Raw genomic sequence first — 20,345 nt, forward strand, 5'->3', positions numbered from 1 at the left:
TAAATGAAAAAATGTTGAAATATTCATAGCACTAGACAGAGGGCCACAGGTGACATAAAGGTGATTCCCAGAAATAGAGTTTCCAGGTTACATTTTAATTAAGAAAACATTCACATATATGTCAACGTGAAACAAACATTCCAAAATTTCACATCTTACATATTCCAAATCTACTTTGCTAATATGCAATAGCATTATTATTATTGGTCTTATTTATTTAGCCTATCCCGTACTGCCTCACAAAGGCAAAACTGATTTTGGAAGTGAAGAGCTTGCATGATATGCAGAAGACTTATTCTGTACATTCCTTCCATACTTTCAAATGAAGCTTTTTTGTGCCACCAGTCAAATTCCCCAATCTTGGTGTCCCTACATACATTTCACTGCATGGATATGATTCATTTTCCTCCGCTAGTCCCAGATTCTCGTGTGTCCTCAGTTCTTGAAAAAAGAAAAAAGTTTAACCATTAAGCGAAAAATGTCCATAGGCATCTTACATTGCTTTATTAAAAAAAAAAAAAAAAGGGGGGGGGTGGGAAGAGAGAACACAAAAAAAACCAAAAAGCCCCATCCAGACCAGACAGCTTCTTCTTTTTTTGGAGAACAGCTTTACATTCCTGAGAGTGGATAACTGTTGGAACAAGACCGCTGCTAAACGTTCCAGGACTTGTCAGACATTGTAATCGGGGGACTTGCCCTGTGGTTGTCGCAGTCGAATTTGTAAGGTAGAAAACGCTCCCACAGTCACGTGAAAGAAGAGCTGCCACAGGTTGCGCAGTTCATACAGATACATGTTACACAGGCAAATTAACCCAAAATTCAGGAAGGACTTGGCATTCCTCCAGCCCGTGTAGTATACAAACAGGTAACACTGTCAGGAAGAAAATAAAGAAACCAGATCACCACATGGAAAACAACTTCCACTGAAGAAACACTATCTGGTCATAGAGAACTTACAAACCCAAAACAAGTAAAAGTCTAAAACATGTAAGGACAGTATCAACTTAGCAGAAGGGCGAAAAGCAATACAAGGTTAGATTTTGCTTCCATTAAACCCTCTTTGAGAACAATTCTCTCACCATAATTGATTACAACCTGCCATAATGAGTGGCCCAAGACAAAAGAAAACGGATGTTCCTGGCAGTCTCTGGTCAGCATACACTCTGTTCTACCCGAGTAATGGAGAATGAACAAGAGCCAGTGTGAAGTCTGGTCCAGGTGAAGCACAGGGAAGGACAGGGAGAACAGCAGGGCCCTGCCGCGGATTCCTCAGCATCCCCCAGACAGCCACGCAGCGCCCTGCTGGGGCCAGTGCAGAGAATTAACTGGCAGATGCGGGGAGCACCACAAATACTCACTGCTCTTCTTCAGCTGGTGCAAGATGGATCACGTTTGGAGAGAAATACACGACTCTACTGTCATTCTACCATGGCTTAAGGTCAGGTTCTGCAGGCTGTGGTGTAACACAGAATGTGAGGACTGCACACAGTTCCCTACTCTGCCTTTTTCCTACTGCAGCTGGAAATCTGTTCAAGTCTCCTGCCTCAGATGGCATCTCTAAAAGGACACAGCTCTTATGTAGACATTATTTCACTTCTGCTATTGTTCAAAAAACTTCCTTGACCTCTCCAAAAAAACCAATCGTTTTCCTCACCCCTACATTCTAGCCATTTCTGTCTGCTGAAGAAAGTTTTTGCTGTGCTTCAAGATAGTTCACAACATCACTTGGGCCGACTTTGTATTCTGAACCTGTTCCCAGTGGATTTGTAACCATGCTCACACAACTTTTTAACAGCATCCATCATCAGGCTATCTAAGTGTCACTTCTGTTCCTCATGGGCATTTGCCACATTTTATCAGTCAGAGAAACTGCACCTGTATTTTTTTTCATATTGCTCAAAAAAGGGCCAAAGCATTGTACATTAGCAACCAAACAATGCAATTGATTGAGGTTACTTTATATTCTATTTTAAACTAAACCACTTTCTTATAAAGCATGCATTTCCACTGTACATGTGGCTGAGATTAACTGAACTACTTGGAATTTCTGGATATTTAAATATCTTCAGATCTGAGTACTGACAGTATCAGTAAGGTTTTTATGTCCTTCCACCAAAGCAAAGTAAAACTAGAGATAAGTAATCTGTGTGTTTCAGAATCTAGATGGAATTCCCCTGAACCTGCTTAGCAACTCTGAGCAGAGCAAATGCAACCTACTTGTACTGACAGTTTTACAAATAATAGCTAAAAAAGCAATTAGTTGATACTAGTACCTCAGCAATAAGAATTCAGATGATAATTTCCTAGTGTTGTCACCTCCACTGACAACATATGAAGAAGTGTAACTGCTTCCAAGATTAACATGAGTTGGGATACACTTCATCAAAATGATTAATAAATGTGAAGGGTTTAGAGATCAAAAATACTATAGAAGTTTTAAAAGTGTTACTGCAACATGATGAATGACTGTGAATTTTATTGAATATCTGTTTTAAACTAATTTTGAAGCTTATTTTTCCATGAGTCTAGGTTTGGGATACTAGACGATGTGCCACTTACCAAACAGAACACCAATCAAAAGGGCAAAACTCTGTGGGTTTAACACCTTACTGCATCTAGTGCTGTTACAAAGTTCCTGGGGTTTGGGGGTTTTTTTATATTAAAGTGCTAGCCTGGCAAGTACTGAGCATATTTTTATGTAGAAGGCTCCTCTGTGCTACGTCAGAGAAGATATTTATTTTTGGGGTTTTTTTTTGTAATAGAAGTCAAGAGATCACTGAAGGTTCAGTTCCTGACGCTTTGCAGTTCAGGTACAACTGAGACAGCTCTTACTTTTGTACATTTCTTCTTCAGAAGTGCCAAGAAAACAGGGAGGAACACCAGACATGTCAGCAGGTCTGAACATCATACGCCATCTAAGTCCCATTTTTTGCCTGCACACCTAGGCTATAAACATTATTGGAAACTAGAAACACACTGCTAGGTTGTTATTAACTGAGCAAGACAATACAGCATCATGGACGCCTTCTGGGTGAATGATAACGAAACATGCTGTCATGTAACACACAGAATTAATCTCCCAAACTCCTTAAGTGTGGCAAAAGAACAGCAGAACATGCCAGAGAACCGACAGCCCTCTGAGTTCTGAAAGGTGACCAATTACGTATTGTAGGAATGACAGCAGGGGGTGCAGAACATGAGTCTCAACAGGTAACTTCTAAATACCAAGAGAAAGCCTACATTCCAAGTTGCATGTATTATTTTTTAAAAATAGCTCTATTCAAGTCAGACAGTGGGGGAATGACATATGTCCTTATGCCAAAATGCACAGATGAATACTTTGCAAAGAATAAGATTTCTAATTTAGGAGAGTCGGGAAGCATGTGTATTTCTCACACACAAAAAAAAAAAGAATGGAAGAGCTCCACCCTTATCTGATATGGAAGAAATTATTGGCATAGAAAATTAACACCAATCTGAGGAATTATTTAAGGCAGAAGCTGATGAAAAGTCAACAAGTAGTGAAGAACACAAGTTGTACTGTGACATTTTGCTACGTATAAATTACAGAGAATGGAGATTACAGGTAATTTGGACAAAAGGCTGGCTGATAGAAAGACCGATAGAAAAGGAAAATCCTGAGACATTTTATTTTATGGTCTGACACTGTACTAAATATCAGCACACGAGTAGAAACTGCACAGTCCACAAGTGCAGGAGATTAAAAGTCAAAAGAATTATAAACAACAGCAATTGAGTGTGACAGACATGACAGTCATAGCTAAACGTAACAGCAGTGCCACTGAATGACAAATGCCAACGGGCACCAGAATACCTTGCTACAAACTATAGAGAAAAGTCAAATGCAGATGCAGAAGTAGAAAACCGACAGACATGAAATGTGATGTGAAATAACAGACATAGTGGAAAGTGGCTGAAAGGTTTGAAACGGAAAGAGATGCACAATAATGTACGAAGTGAGGAAAATTCTGGGGTGTAGTGCCTTGGTATTAGTGTATTTATTTCAGATTTTCTCAAAGGAAAGACGTAGTAAGGCATTTGTTTGGATGGTTAAGTTTACTCAAACTATGAAACTACTATTTTAAGGAAATTGACATAACCTTCGCTGCTGCTGACTTCAGAGATAAATTGGAAGCTCCATAGAGAAAAGTACACCAACTCTCTTCATCAACTAACTGGAGAAAAATGCCAGCAAACAGCAGCTCTTTGTATGAATCTGCCGTATGATAGTTTATGAAAAAGGAAATAAAACAGCAGAAATTATTTTTATAATCACCCCATCCAAGTATCTGTGATATTTAAGAAAACATCATGACATTTATGACTGGGTAATGTTTCTAAACTCTGGCGAACTATGCAAGCAGAAGAACATACCTGGTACAAACAGGCTGCTGTTCCAAGAAAAAATGCAATAACGTAGCTGAAATCTTCACCTTCATTCTGTGAAAATAAAACAGAAAGCCATGTTTTATACTGTTAATATCTGGTATTTCACTGAAACATTGTGAAAGTTATTAATTATTGTATGTTAAACTCGCCTCACATAGAGATTTACAACATTTCCTATACTACACTAAACCAGAAGACTAAGTACTAATAATTGCTTTAATTATACGTCTGGGGAAAAAAAAAACCAAAACCAAACCACTGTGATCTGGAACCTGACCAAAATGTTTGTTCACAACTCACAACTAATGCTGAGATTTTCGAAAGCCTTAAAGGAAGTCCAGCTCTAACACTGGATACTTACCTTCTCCAGATGCCTCTGAAAATTCAAGTCTAAACACTGGTAAGTACCTTTTGTATCAACTTTATGTGGATTAGTGCCTTCCTCCAGCTTCACAAAATGGAAACGAGAAAAAAGGAAAAGCTGGAAACTGGCCACTAGGGTGTGGTAAAATTCTACAGAGAATGCAGCAGGGAGCTCTGCCTTCAGGGCAGGGACACAAACATCAATTTATCCGAGATTATTGGAAAATTAAGTTTTCTTGAAGGAAAAGATGGAAAAAATAGTTGAAGTGATAGATCTTCCTACTGTGTGTTAAAAAAAAAATTCCTTCTAACTTATTCAAATGGGTTGGTGTAGTTTCTATAGAGCTGAGCAGAATAAATTTACATGCTCGGTGATTATTCTAACTGCATTTCAAACAAACATCTGTGACAATCAAAAACTTTCCTAGGAAAACAATGGGTACTCATGCAAATGTTCTTCCTTGAAAGCCAGTATAATTTTCAGACAAAAGTGCTCCATTTGGAACTACAACTTGTTTCTGCTCAGACCATGTTCAGACTGAGAGAACGTGGCATAACAGAAAAATCTAATGAGTGATGAAGTAGAGATGTATGTTCACTGTTTCATCCTTGCTTTTTCCTTGAAAAATAAACCAAAACAACTCAAAAGAAGGACCAAGTATGTAACACTTTCATTAACCCTGTTCATGTATTCGAAACCCTTCAGGAAAAGTCAAGACCTCAAACATTACTGCTTTATTAAATCTTTACCTGTATCAATAATTATCTAAGTCAACTGGAACACAGGTCATCTTCTTTACCTCACTTCCCTAGAAAGCCCATATACAACTAGCACAAGAAATGGAATAGAAAGAAACTAAGCGGCTCTACGAAGGGTCAAAGCAGAAAGTTGTAAAAAGGAAATAAATGTTTGTTGGAGAGGCTGTTTGCAGGGGGAGGTGTGTTATTTTTTTAGGGGAGATTTGGAAGAAATCACTGAACAGTTTCCCTTATATTGATCCTTTCAGCACACAAAGAGAAATAAGCATCCTACTTAAGAAGGTTTATTTAAAACAAACAAACAAAAGGTTTCTAAAAATACAATTTTACAAAACCTCTTTAAAGATCCCTGCTGTGTGGACCTTTCAAAAAAACCGGCCAGATTTTCAAAGCTGTTCATAATTTTTCTCAAGTGTTTTTAAATAACATCTATTAAAATTAAACGTCTCATATCCTGGCATAAATTTATAAAACAGAACATTATGTTCACATACTCACTGCTACCAAGGTACCTAGGGAAGGAGTTGGCCACCCACCTCCTACTGCTTTGAAAACTCTCAGCCTCAATGAATGATGCATCGCACTCCAGCAGGATGCACAGATCACAAACAATACAGGTTTCATAAACAGAGGTCTGACCTCACAAACAATATTTCTGAAAATAAAACTGGCAGGACTTAGTTCATATAACAAGCATCTTCTAAGGTGGTATTATGATTGCTACGAAGCATAACTCTTAAATTCATAAATATGTACAATACCTGGAGAAGACTTTCTATGGCATGAAAGCCACGAATTAAATTCAAAGCCCCACATAACAAACTAAGCACAAATGAGACAATCCCTGGCAGAGTCACAGGTTCCAGACGCTGATGAGGAGCTGCAAAGCAAAAGATCGAAAAAGGATATCAAAGGTCAAAGCAATGTCTTTAGAAATTTCATAAAACAGGAATCTCATTTCCTCAGTGGCTTTTAGCTCAAGAAGACATCACTAAAGCATAACACAAAATGACACTTTTTTTTCTAAAAAGAAGAAACATTTTAAATACTTTAACACCAAGGTTTAAGAAAAAGCCTACTTTCCTTCAATTCACATGCATAACTGTCTTATTATATTTAGTCTTTAACTCAATACATATAGTATAATCCTGCAAGCTGCTCAAACATGCCAGGAAATCGATAGCCACCAATGCACTTCCTAGTGAAATTCATCTACAATTAGCAGCCAGCTAACAGGTACTTAAGAGCTCCTCTCACAACCTCCACTTTTCTTTACCACTAATGCACTAGCAGAGCTACTGAGACTGATTTCGCTTGTTTGCGGAACAGAACACTATGAGGCAAAGCTATTACAAAGCCCTACCTTAAAAAATACAGCCAGTGAGTGCTACTAAAGACACAAATAAAAACACAGCTCTGAAACTAAGCTACTATCTATATTACAACCTTATAGTGACCTTCCAGACAGTACTCAGAAGTCACATACAAAATGCATTAAATTAAAACATGCTTCCTTTCCGTGCATACCCACTCTTCCAGGCTTTGCTGGGGTTACTAGTACAGAACAGCTGCCTATGTTCCTCATTACTGTCCCTTTCCATAATTAATAACACAAAGCAAATATGAGAAAACAATGTAAACCCCTTAACAATCTAGGTGACACTGGGAAAACAATCAGACTGCTGAGCCATACTTAAATCATTCTGCTCAAATCAACAAAGTGTAAAGATATGAAGAATGAGGTTAATGAACTGTAACATTAATAGAGGGGGGTGTCAATCCGAGTTGTTTGCATTGCACAGATCCAGGAAAAGGGCTTTCCAAACAGTTTATGAAGTTACAGAACCTGAAGAAAATATGCCAAAAGCTATTTCACATTGATAAGCAGACAGGGTGTCTAATTATGAGTGTGTGATAACTTTAAAATAAAATACAAAATTAGTTCCCTTAACTCATTTGTACTGAATTTAATAGAGTTGGGGTTTTTTTAACAAAAATAACTTATGTTTAACATTCAGAGCTTATTGCTTTTGTAACCATAGCGCATATTAGAGGAATACTACCAGTAATCACTCAATTAAGGCTATTTGCGTACCAACCTATTCTTTTTCAGTGACTCCTAACTGGTTGTTTTGTTGTTTGTTTGTTTGGGTTTTTAAACCACCTCATCTAGAGAGTGGCAACAAGCTGAAGGTGTATGTGACTGTTTGTAGCCAAAAGCCATTGTATTTCATTAAATGGTGGATAAAATTAGTTCACAGCTCTCCAAGCACAGCTCTCCAGACACTCATTTTCCACATGTATCAGCGTAACTTTAAAACATCCTCCCTTAAAACAGTATTTGAAACACCTCTTTGAGATCCATGGAGGGAAAATGAGTCTTGTCAGCTAAATCAAGACAGTCTATGAAGGATCACTTTCCTCTCTTATTAAAATATGAAAACAAATCCAAAACCTTTAAAGGACGTTGCATAACTCTACTAATGTCATTAAGCTCTCCAGGGCTTAATACATTTTAGTGTTACAATCAAAGCAACAAGAGTAATTTAAATACAAAAAATAAAGGTGAAAGCAGAAGAATGAAGGAGCGTCAGAGAAGGCAGTGTAATGGACAGCTGACCTTGAGCCAGTATGTCCACAAATCTTAGAAATACAGTAACTCCCATATCAAAAACTCTCTAACACAAGCCAAGGATCAAATAAAGCACAAATAATGAATTAAAATATTAACATTTAAATAAAAATTTGGCAAATTTACATGATGTGAGAAACTGCACTACTTGTAAGAATATTTATTTAAAAATAAAAAGGAAGAAAAATAAACATTGAGTACACCATTAGGCAAAAAGTAACTTTGATTTGACGACTGCTCCTTCACTGAAAAAAAAAAAAAAGCTCAGAAAACAGTAAATTTATCCTAACCAAATAAATACCTAAAATATCACACATCAGCATGCTGTCACCCTATTTCTAATGCCTTCCAAAACCTACATTCACTTTTGAAACAAGATTCTACCCATACTCTACACACTTTCTGCTTCACATATTAATAGTCATCCCTGTTCCTCACTACACAGCACGACTTTTGCTAAAGGAAAAGTGCTGCTATTTTCAATTACTTTAACAACATAAGAGGCCTGGATACCAGACCTTGGCTACGTATCCAGTTACAAGTACAGGCAAGTAACAGATGATGCTTCATCGGCAGAGCCCAAATGGACGCATCAATTTCTGCTGTTCTGTATAACAAAACAAGATTTGCATCTACCTAACTTCCTACCTCTGCGTGCTATCCAACTTGATTTAACATACTTAATTCACTTTAAGCACATCACACTTCTAACAGGGCAGCACATTCAGGAAATTATACTAGGCAAACCCTATATTTCTGTAAGAATCTGTCCTTAGAGCAACGGAGAAACTCTGAAGTTTAGCCAACTGAGCAGGGAGCAATCAGCCAGAAAAAGTTATTTTCAAGGGTGGACAGAAGTGATTAATGTAAAGAATTACAGAACTATGAGCAGGCTTGCTAAAAAAAAAAAAAAAGACACCGTTACACAATAGCATCTAAAATTTGAAGAGGTGAAAAAGGAGCAAAGTGCAAACCTCTCATAATGTACAGCCCTTTGATGGTGAGTTTCTACAGCAATTCAAGGAAGGAAGTGGATAACTGAACAGAGATCTATGGAATTCAGAGGAAGAAGAAAGTTAAAAGTAACTGAAAGAGGGAAATTAAACAGAAGAAAGTCGACATGGAAAGAAAAGAAGACAGCAGAACTCCTTCTATAAAACAAGTTGTGGAGAGGTAGGTAAAAAAAATGGAAGATCATCTGCCAGTTGTTTAAATTTACTTTATAGTACAAATGGAAGTGGTCCTTGCAAATTTTAATTTAGGCCCATATGATTCTCCAACACTTTTACTCAGGAAAGCGCTAAAACCTCTTCTCCCACTGCCTGGACAACTTCGAACACACAGCCTATTCTGACACAGGCAGAATTTTAATTTTCTTTTTCCAATTGCAGATAGTTCAAATCTGGACAATTTTCAGAGTTAAATCATTTGCCACTTGTACCACCGTAACCTTTTTCACAAACCAGGATCTCAGCAGCACATGAAAAAGTAACAACGATGCAAGCACAGACAGAGGCCAAAGAGTGGTATCGCAGCATTACATACCTTTAAAAACAGCACACGTGTACAAGCAGTAGGTAATTAAAGGTATGTATAGTGTTGCTTCTACGCAATTTAAACATCTTCATACATTTCCTTCATTAATTTTACAGAATGTAATACTGTTAGATAGCAAATACAGAGATTCTAAGTTATTTCTACACTGTCTCACAGCACTTAAAATTTCCAGGATCAGGGCCCCAGCAGCACCAACAGGGCACCCTAGTGATTTGTTTGCGTTTTATCTTCAGTAGAAAGTTATTTTCAATCTTCCAGAGGAATCCTTACAAGTAAAGTAATTAGGATAATACACTGGCAAAGAGACCCTCTTAATATACATAAATACTGCACAAAATTAAGCTGATCTCTTGTACTACAGAACTTTAGGAAGTGTTTCGATTTATAATTGCAATTTTCACCCTGACAAAGTGAATGGTATTGGTTTAGGTCTGCCCAGGATAACTACCTTACAGATAAAGGCACTTTTGGGAAAAAAAAGGGGAGGGAGGGATAGTAACTAACTAAAAATCAACACTTCTTTTCATTCTATTTACAATTTTGCTTCACTGAACTTGAAGACTGAAATCAGATTATACCAGTTTCACATGTTGACTCCACGTATTAGTGCTTGAATTTGACGAGTTTTAAATTTTCTGTCCTGCTGGGAAACATCTAAAGGTGGGTGTCAAACTGATTCAGAGCGCTCACTTAATAGCACAAATCTTTAACCCTGTTCAAACTCACAGTTCTATATTTACATTCTACATGATGTAAATTAATTTAAAAAACAATGACTACTTAAATAAATGTAGCAAGTATATGCTAAATTTCTGTTATTAACATCATACACAGGGTACTTTCTTAGAGAGTACAACTTCTAGCCAGCACAGCTCTCTGGATTTTCACTGTCACAGATGCTTCCTAAAGCATTCCCAGATGCTTGTCCCTCCAGCTGCTCTAACTCCTGACACTATGCTCTTACCTGATGTCACCATTGGGTCTTACTGGGCAAAAAAAATAAACATTTTCATAAATCTTAAAAGGCCAGAAAAAGAAAGAGGATCTTGTTAAGTGCTCATATTCATTTGCTTATTTTCATGTAGGTTCTTTTTCCCTTCAATAAAGCAGCCCATTGAATAGACCCATTTCTCTCTCTGAGTGCCTTGGGAAGACAGGCACTTTGAGCAGAGGACAAAAGAGACATCTAGGCTAAAATACACGTAAGGTCATGGCAGCTTTATGCTTTAAGAACACCACAGTGAAAAAGCTTTTCTTCAAGAAAACAATATCAAAGATTAATTCTACTACCCTGCATCTGTCTCACTCCAGGATACAAAAGCAAAAGTCTGAAACTTACCTGCAGATATCTTACCAGCACCCTTGTATTCTGCCACAGATAAATGTGCGAACCCATTAGCTGAGCCAAGTTCTGACATGGAGATTTGATAAGGTGGTCTCAGTTTGATCTCTGTCTGCATGTCAGCAAGATTCATCTTTGTCGACAAAGAACGTGTGTTGTTATATCTCTGTTTGGTCCTCTGAATGAAATTATCTGTGTAAAATTTAAAATAAAAAAAGACACCCTTACGGACTTTCGCTAATTAAATAATCCAAGATCATGCAGCTTTATGTACTACGTACTTTGCAAATTGAAATATATTGTTTGAAATTCTTGTATTTATCTCAGATTTTTTTATTACCATTTCTGGTTTGTGACTAATAGATCATGGGCTATTTAATTCTGCAGTAAAAAAAAATTAAGCTCTAGAAATCTAATTACTGTGAATAAACAAATGACTTTTCACTGCATGAGACTGAATGCATTGCTAATACAATGGATTTACTGTATGTATTCTAGCTTTTCCCTTAGTTTAGTAAGCATCCTTATGAAAAAATTAACTCCTGCATTCAAGTATAAACTTACTAGGAGTATGAAATGTGCTTGCAAAATATTCAGGTAGAGAAAATTAATACCATGTTATACAGATATAAAAACTGTAATAGACCCACATTCTAATTTAACAACTAGTAGAACAAAGAAGGTGTTAGGAAAAAAAAAGTTCATAGTAATCGTCATAAGGAAGACAACAACGTCATACAGAAATTGTTAAAAATTGCCTGACTGAATTATAGACAGGAATTAACCAACTGGGATATCTTCCACCATATTTCTAAAACCATGGTTCTTTTTTCTCTAATGCGTTTTATAAGAATATTTAAAATAACTGCCTAACATATAGTATTAAAGCCATAGATATTAATGGAATCCATAACAGCTGTTATCTGGTATATATGAGATTAGTTGTATTTCGAGCTTGCATGACAGAAGATTAAATGCTTCACTATATCATAAAACAAATGAAAATCTCTCCCTTTCATGTGCTGAAAAAAAAATTACAGCACAGCTGAGAGCAAACATGAAATTGCAATCTTTTACTTGAGAAATTTATGAAGCTCAATGCCTTTATAGGTGAAGTATTTCAACAGGTATGAAATCAAACAACTCCTAGTATCATTAACCAGGAGAAGATGAACTCCAGATTCAGTCACACAAGGCTTAAACCAAAGCCTACTGGAATGAACAGAAAGATTATAAACAAGTTTGGATAAACCTCTAGGAGCTAATTCAAAGCCCACAGAAGTATTTCTTTATTGACTCTAATGGGAATTATATTAGATTCTAAATCCACCTGAAATGCAGCTATAAACTGCCTTGGACATGTTTGTTTTGGGCACAGTAAGTTGCACATCTATTTAAATATTCATTTCTCTTACTGTGAGAATCAAGGGAAAAAAGGCAGATCCTTACCAAACTCTATAAAACAGTACGGTCTGACAGCAGTATTTGTCTTCATCATATTGTAGGTAGTGATGAACTCCTTCTGAAGCTCATCCAGGAAGCAGAAAGCCAGGACACTGGGATAATTTTCAGTGCACAACATCATATAGCTTACTCCCAGAGAACTTATAAAGCTAGAATTGAGACCAAAAAGAAAAAAAATCAACCTTTCAAATTTCAGTGCAGGTAATTCACTGCCTCGCTAGTCTGATCTCATATTCTATAATCAGAAACACAAACAGTGCTCTGGGTAGCAAAGGAATTAATGTTTACTGAAAAGTCCAACACCATTCTAGAAGAAAAAAAAAAATACTTTTAGGCAATGTTTTACTTTAACACCGCATTGTATGGTCATATGAGACGCTATTATACATGTATGTGTACGTATATATGCATGGGCGTGTAACAAAGCGTTTGGGATACAGAAACACATCAGGTTTGTCCTGTAATAGCTTTTCATTCATCTCCAATGCAGAATATGAGGTCTGGTACATCCCCAAAATGCAAAAACTTATCTTCAGATGGTGGGGGGCAAGAGGGCAGGCTGCTGGGGGCAGTTGGTTCTTTCTAAAATATGTGAGGAAATAAAACTGTTCCATAGAATACAGACTTCATAACTCTCCAAAGACAGTTGCAAGGATGACCAGAAATCGCAAATACAAAATCAGAAATGGACAGTTTTCAATACAGATATCCCTACTGCATTAAGCAATTCATTCACATTTTCATGACACATTCTAATTTCTTCAAAATCTTGATCGACAACTCACGCTATTAAAAGCAAAGACAAAAGTAATAAAAAACATCCTGACTAAGCCTTATGTCTCATTCTTAGATGTTTCTTTTAAGGTTATCAGTTTACAAGCCAGCTACAGCTGAGGTTTAAACAAAAAAACCACAAACTGGAAAAATTCATGCTTGGTCTAATCCTGAGAAACGCTGGGATGGAGATGGAGAAGGCTGAGCACTTTCAGGATCACTCTGGTGGCATAGTTGCCACCACTGTAACTTCAAATAAAAACAAATGAATAACTAGTTGAAGTAGCAGGACAAAGAACAAGGCTGGTCATTTGCATGTAAGAAACAACCTTGAAACATAAAGAAATATTTCTAGTAGGTCAAGGACTTCAGTATTTATAAAAATGCTGTCTATTTCAAACTAGAACTTCCACCCAAGTTTAAGCAAGTTTCAAATCTTTCTATAATTTCTCAATTTTCAATTTCTGATACATAAATACTGCCAAGAATTAATCTTAATTTAATAATTTCTAATGTGAACTGTTAACTTTATAACTTATAGACAGACAAAAGCCAGGATCCCGCAAATATATAGAAAAATAAGTCTTACTTTATATTATACTGCCCAGTTTTCAGAGTACACCTATCAGGAAGCTGAGATAGTTTCTTTGAGAGCATTTTAAAGTATTTTCTACATTCTTGCATGCCCGTGCTCTGGTCATAATCGGTAGAGGCAGACAGTGGGAGTCCATCCCTCACGCGGACCACGGAGGCAGATAAAATCATAGACATTGCCAACAGAGTTAACGACAACCTACGACGAAACAAAATCAGGAGGAATCAGAATTAAGATAGAGGGAAAAATAACTGAGTCAACTGTTCATTCAACAAATTTCTCAAAGTGTATACTGGGCTTCAGCTTAAAATGAGGCACAGGGAGGATTTCAACTATAATTCAGATTAGAGTCCTAACTGAATAGGACCTATTAGTCTAAATGAACCACAAAGCAGCAGCAGCACATCTACTGTCACGTTTTCAAATATTTTTATCTGAACTGCCATGAATCCTCACCTAGAGATACCTGTGGAGATCGAAACACTATTACTTAGCCTTAGTATTATACTACTGTGGCACTTCCACCCTTCAAGCTGTGAGTCCTCTTGTTTACTGTGACAGCATTTATAGTGTAAAAAAACAAGAACAATAGCTGGAGGGGAAAAACATGTACGGTAAAGATATGCCAGATGGAAGAGTTATCCAGGTCTTGGATCAAGCAATAATATTAATGTGCCTTCACAAAACTGTGTTACTGAGGACATGTTTAAGTACTCTGACAAACAGACTGACACAACTTACATACTATCAAATAGGAAATGAAGGAATCAGGACAGCAAGGAATATAATCCAGCTCCCCCAACTCTCAACAGAATTTCTTAAACATCAAATGCCTTTTTTTTTTAATCTGGGTCTCTGTTTTCTTTAAATCTGCAAAGTGTGTCTATCAGTATTACAGAAGTACTGAGCAGGTTGAAGTGGTACTTGCAAAGCCTACGTGCTTTCACAGTATTTAGTTTTTCAAAGCATAACGATTAAAACTTTCTGGAATATAGTCACTTAAAAAAAAGAAGCAGTATATTTAAACATTTTTTCATCAAAAGGAGAAAATTTCTAGCAGGCATTTAATAGTATAAACACATAGCCTGCTGACAGTCTTTCAAGACTGATGACAGATTTTTTAAATCTTCAGGTTCTTCAACCCTTACATTAAATCAAAACATCCAAAAGTTCAGCAAGACAAGCACTAAAGAAAGGATTACTGCTAAGTATCAGTACACAAGGTTGTCCTCTTACAAGTGGGCGAACTGCTAGAATTTATATGAAGCCAAAAGCAAACACTTCCTCAACTCCTAACACTGCTCTGTAGATTCCTGCCATATACTACAACTATCACTTAAGAGATTATGAAAAAAATAGACTTTTGCCTCCTTCAGATGATGCTACTCAAGTTCCATAATGCCAAACTGCAAAAAAATCCCGCAGATTTCTGAATACAGCTAAAAGATGCTTTTGTGTGCAATACTGACATGTTTATAGCACCTTTCTAACTATGACAAGCCATAGCAACTAAAAGGCTGAAAAGTTAGGAATTCAAAAGTTTCCCAAAATAATACTGCCTCTTCATAAAAGAGAGGAAATAGCTTTTTTTCCCTGAACTCTCACCTCCCATATCTCCCACTACCCAAAGGTTATATACACATTAGGACACATATTGAATAACAGTCAATATTCAGGTTTTCCAACTGTATTTACTCCTCAGAAAGAGGTACATCATAATGAAGACATTGAAAAAGTTTTATAATTTTCAATTTAAGAAATTCAGCTCCATCAGCAGTCGAACTTCAACCTGCTTTGAGATGCTAAACAAATCCCAAACTTACAGCCTTCTAATTTTACTTGTATTGCATTTCAGACTTGGAAGCCACCATTGCCCATAGCCTGCTGAATACCCCTGGGCTTTTATTAGGTACACTTGTTATTTCAGCACTTCACTACAGAATTCCCTATGGTGCAAAGTGCTTTGATCAGCTGGACACAAAAACAGAAAACAAAACAACTTTAGAATTTGCTCTAGATTAGCTTGCTGGAGTGAAGCACTCTAGAAATTAAACATGCGGTTCTATCTCTATGTGAGTTCATGCACGTGCTTCTGGCAGGAAAATTCACATGGAATGTACACAGAACCCGTTTTCTTAACTACACTGCTACCATATAACCACAGCAGCAGCTCATGAGCATGACAAAATTGCAGAGAAGATTTAAGCTGAAACAGTTCTCCAACAATAACCACCTCTGCCTCTTGGAACTCAATCTTGAAAGGGACTTCAGGAGCTATATCAACATAAACCTAAGAACTGTGACGTGATAGTAAAGTTTAAAATTTCGCTCATTAACTTACTTGCACAAAATATAATTTCATGGATCTGCATTTCCTCTGAAGAAGCAAATAACTTCCTTAGCACCTAACATGAAGAAAGGAACACAGCTCCGTGTCCTGTTCCAGGAAAAGGTAGCAAAGAGAACAGCGGTGCAGGAGAAACTCAGAATCCTGTTGCCAGCTCTCAGAAGGAAAAATATTGTTCTGTTCACTTTTTAAGTGATCTTGATCGTTAAAGTTCATGTTGAGCTATCTGATGAGATAAGAAAAAACAAAAAAGTTAATAAATGTACTTACTGGCTAACAATATTCTTCAGCTCTTTTTGTGACGGCATACGTATTGGAAAGGCCTGAATGCAACCCAGGGAGACTACTCTGAGGAACTCGAGTAGAGAGAAAACTAGAATAATAGAAATAGCAAAAAGTTTCTATGTTATTTAAGTCACTTCAGCCATTTAAAAGGGAAAAATATATATCCATCTGTATGGTACATGAGTAACTCAGGGTAACAACCTTGCACTCTGAATCCCATCATTCACCACATACACTAAGATTAATTAATCTATAATTTCACCTGATCAGAAACCTGAACACTTCAGGAACATAATACAGCACAACCACAGCTGTATTTCCAAAGCGTTAAGTTTTTCAATATTCAATCTAATAACAGTTGATTTACTCCTACAACTAAGAATAAAGAATCTAAACGTCACTAACAATAGCAAGTATGCACTGACAACAGACAAAGTGAAGGATAAAGACCCCTCTAGACCTCTAGATGTACTCTTCCTATTCTGTATGTAAACAAATATTTGCATAAACCTAGAACAAAAACAGTTACTTCAGGACTCCCACTTATATTTAGAGAAATTAGTCTCTCTAGCAGAAGATAAGTCCCCACTAAAACTTGCCAATTCTCTTCTTGTATCATGAAACAACACAAGGTAAAAACTGTGTTTAAATGCACAGTCTTAAGATCATCAGTCAACCCGGTTTATTACCATCATGTTAAAAACCCACCCAGTGAAAATATGTGCTTTTTCCTCAGCTTCCTAACAGTGCAATCAGAAAACTATCTAAAAAAACTAAGCTAATAAAAGCAAATCACTTTTATTGAAAGATCACACATATGTACAGAGATGTGTAATACACATATTGTAACAAAATGTTCAACCTTACTTGAAAAATGTATTAACATAGCAAGAAACTCTAGTAAATTTTCAGAATGAAAAAGTACTTTACCCAGCTCTCAAAACAAAAAGGTTCTACAGAAGGAGCCAAGTGGTAAACTTGATATAGGCATACAGGCAGAGATTGAAGAAAGAACATTAAAGATACAGTAGTGTTTTTATAACTATCTTTAAATGTCTTTTTGAAACATTTATTCAAAACTACAGAAAGTAATTAACCATACCGTTACAAATTTCACAGGTTCTCGCCTAAAAATTTTGTCTCCATCAAACACATGAAGATGCCAAAAGACCATCTTTCCACCACAAATGGTCTACAAATCCACTTTAAGTAGACACACATGGACAGGGACTGGGTTCACTGTCTCATTCTATGACAGAACTGAGGAGTATGAAATCCAACCAGCAGGTGTTGGGCTCATGGACACCATAGATGGTCCTTCACAAAACATGCAGTTCACCAGTGGAACTGCTTGTTACAGGACGTCGTGGTGCCAAAACATTATGTGAGTTCACAAGGCAACTGCAAAAGTTCACAGAACACTACAGGGATTATTAAAACCAAAACACTACCCTTTGTTTATGAAAAATCTGACTCCCAAATGATCACCAATATGGAGTGTACATCACTGAAGCCTCACTCCATGCTTGCGCTATTCTTAAGTTTCCCTGTGTGCAGCTACTTCTGGCCCATCTTTATTGATTTCCCGTTAACACAGACATTTCACAGCCCTTCATGCCAAAGAGGATTGGGAGAACTCATGGAAAAAAGGAACATGGAGAAAGCTGGCCAGGTCAGAGTCAACTGAAATCGTCACTCCTGTTACTCCACCCTCCCTAAAGCTGTCCAATTTATCATAAACTTGTCAACCTCCACCGCTTTCACAAACAGGAATTATCAAATGTGGCTCCAGTTTCATTTCATCCCATGAGTGGGAAAACTTGGATAATGAAAACTAGAGCCTGTTTTACTGTGCTTGTTTTTTGAAGACATATTCTCTTATCATCTCATTTATTTTTGTGTTATGACGGTACTTGATCCGGAGGCAACATCTAGAGATGTCCTAGAAAGTGGTGTATGTTCCAGTCTTCTGTAACACATGGGTCTTCCAGCTTGTGATCTGACAGTAATTGTTTTATACCTAACATCTCCCCATAACTTTTTTACAAGTGAGTGTTTGAAAGTGACCTGTGAATATGGTTTGCTCAGGAATACTCAAACTGTTTAAAAACAATCTAGCTTCATAAATATTGAAAGAGATTCTAGGCTGATGTAGCGTAAAGCCAAGCCTACCCTCTTGCACCTGCTGGCCTTCAGCACCAACTCAACCAAGGCATTTCTTGCCAGGATGTTTGTTTCTCATGACCAGCTTCCATAAAACATAAGACTGGAAAGTGAGTGCAAGCTGCGCATCTGCTTGATGCAGAACAAAAATACAGTTTCTGTGCTTACTTCAAGTGCACATAATAGTGTTGGACAATTGATTGTCCCCATTTTTGAGTGTTGTGACAGCTGCATTACGCAGGTAGGTGTCTTAATTTTTCCACTGCACAGCATACTTCAGAAATCCGTATTACAAAATAAAGCACTACAGAAGGTTACAACAAATAAAGCCACTTTGACATCATCAGGTACGATCAGACAAGGAAATAATCCTGAACCAGTAGCCCATATAATCCTTCCCATAAAGCACAGGAAAAACAGACCTTGGAAACAGAATCAAGATTCTGAAAAACTATGGGAATGGAACAAGCTGCATCCCAAAGTTTGGGAGCTTGACCGTTTCATCTGCCACCTACTTACATGGCAGCCTCCACACGATAACTTTCATTATTCTAACAGCAACTAGAGCAGGACGAGGTAACGTGGTCACTGAATTAACCAAGTTCACACTCCTTTAGATTGCAAAGCTTTACACAAAGCAGGGATGTTCACACAGACCCCACCACAGGCTTTTGCTGCCAAGCGACGGTGACGACCAGGCCTGAGGTGCCACCGGTGCCCCCTGGCCAGCCCCGCTGCGCCCGGCGCCCGCTGACAACTGAGCCCCGGGGGACGGGGGAAGGGCCCACACCCGCCTGTCGCCCCGGCCCATGAGCAAACGCAGGCGAGCCGGTGGCTCCAGCGGCTGGACTGTCACCGGCAGCCCGGGCCACGACGGCAGCCCGAAAGGCGGAGAAGCCGGTGACAAGACGCTTGGCAGGACCAGACTCGCGCCCAGCCCGGGAGCCCTGAGGCGGCCCAGCAGCCCCCGGGTCTGAAGCCGAAAGGGGAAAGTAGGTGGTAACCGTGAGACCGAGCAGACGCAGGGCCCTGCGGCAACACCTCCAGCACCGCCCCATTCCTCCCTTCCTCCCTTCCTCCCTCCGTCCCGCCGCCAGCCCCGGCAGTCCCAGCAGCGGCCCCCGGGAGCGTCACCTGCCTCACCGGAGCGGAGCGGCCGCCTGGCGCCAGGCATTGTGGGAACTGTCCACGTCCGCCCCGCGCCCCATCCGCCGGCGGGGGAGCGCCTCCACGTGACTCGGACGCGGCCGCCTCATTGCTCCGCGGGCGGGGCGGGGCCGTCGCCATGGCGACACGGGGGCGGGGCCTGCGGGGAGGGCTCCCCCGAGGGGTTTTCGGGCACAGCCGTTGGGGCATTGGGGGCTGCAGGGCGATTTTGGTGCTGCCGTGGGGGTCCCGTTCCTTCACGGCAGCGTCGTTTTTAGGTCGAGAAAGGTTCTCCTTCCCCTCTACTCTGCCCTGGTGAGACCGCACCTGGAGTATTGTGTCCAGTTCTGGGCCCCTCAGTTCAAGGACAGGGAACTGCTGGAGAGGGTCCAGTGCAGGGCAACGGAGATGCTGAAGGGAGTGGAGCATCTCCCTTATGAGGAAAGGCTGAGGGAGCTGGGGCTCTTTAGCTTGGAGAAGAGGAGACTGAGGGGTGACCTCATTAACG

At 38.7% G+C, this 20,345-nt stretch overlaps 1 protein-coding gene across 3 annotated transcripts; it reads right to left on the reverse strand.

Moving 5' to 3' along the window:
- Positions 1-74: 74 nt before the first annotated feature.
- Positions 75-19,938, reverse strand: SEC22A (SEC22 homolog A, vesicle trafficking protein). Of its 3 annotated transcripts, none has more exons than XM_065841541.2 (8): positions 19,835-19,938; positions 16,238-16,469; positions 13,891-14,094; positions 12,513-12,676; positions 11,061-11,255; positions 6,294-6,412; positions 4,396-4,461; positions 75-871 (listed from the first exon to the last, which is right to left on the reverse strand). In XM_065841541.2, exons 3-8 carry the CDS (start codon positions 14,070-14,072, stop codon positions 671-673), a joined length of 927 nt encoding a protein of 308 aa, XP_065697613.1. In that variant the 5' UTR covers positions 14,073-14,094; positions 16,238-16,469; positions 19,835-19,938; the 3' UTR covers positions 75-670. The 3 variants fall into 3 exon arrangements, with proteins under 3 accessions (XP_065697613.1, XP_065697614.1, XP_065697612.1); XM_065841542.2 differs by having other exon boundaries at positions 19,826-19,905; XM_065841540.2 differs by lacking the exons at positions 16,238-16,469; positions 19,835-19,938 and adding an exon at positions 16,514-16,607.
- Between the last annotated feature and the right edge of the window lie 407 nt (positions 19,939-20,345).

This window comes from Patagioenas fasciata, chromosome 7 (genome assembly GCF_037038585.1).
Source record: "Patagioenas fasciata isolate bPatFas1 chromosome 7, bPatFas1.hap1, whole genome shotgun sequence".
Lineage (NCBI taxonomy): Eukaryota > Metazoa > Chordata > Aves > Columbiformes > Columbidae > Patagioenas > Patagioenas fasciata.

Excerpts from the sequence above, each read along its gene's own strand:
- SEC22A (XM_065841540.2), bottom strand. The coding sequence starts at position 16,551 with ATGCCGTCACAAAAAGAGCTGAAGAATATTGTTAGCCA. Across the intron at positions 11,256-12,512 it reads GTACTGTTTTATAGAGTTTG|ATAATTTCATTCAGAGGACC; the intron begins GTAAGGATCTGC and ends AATTTTACACAG. Across the intron at positions 4,462-6,293 it reads CCATAGAAAGTCTTCTCCAG|AATGAAGGTGAAGATTTCAG; the intron begins GTATTGTACATA and ends TTATTTTCACAG.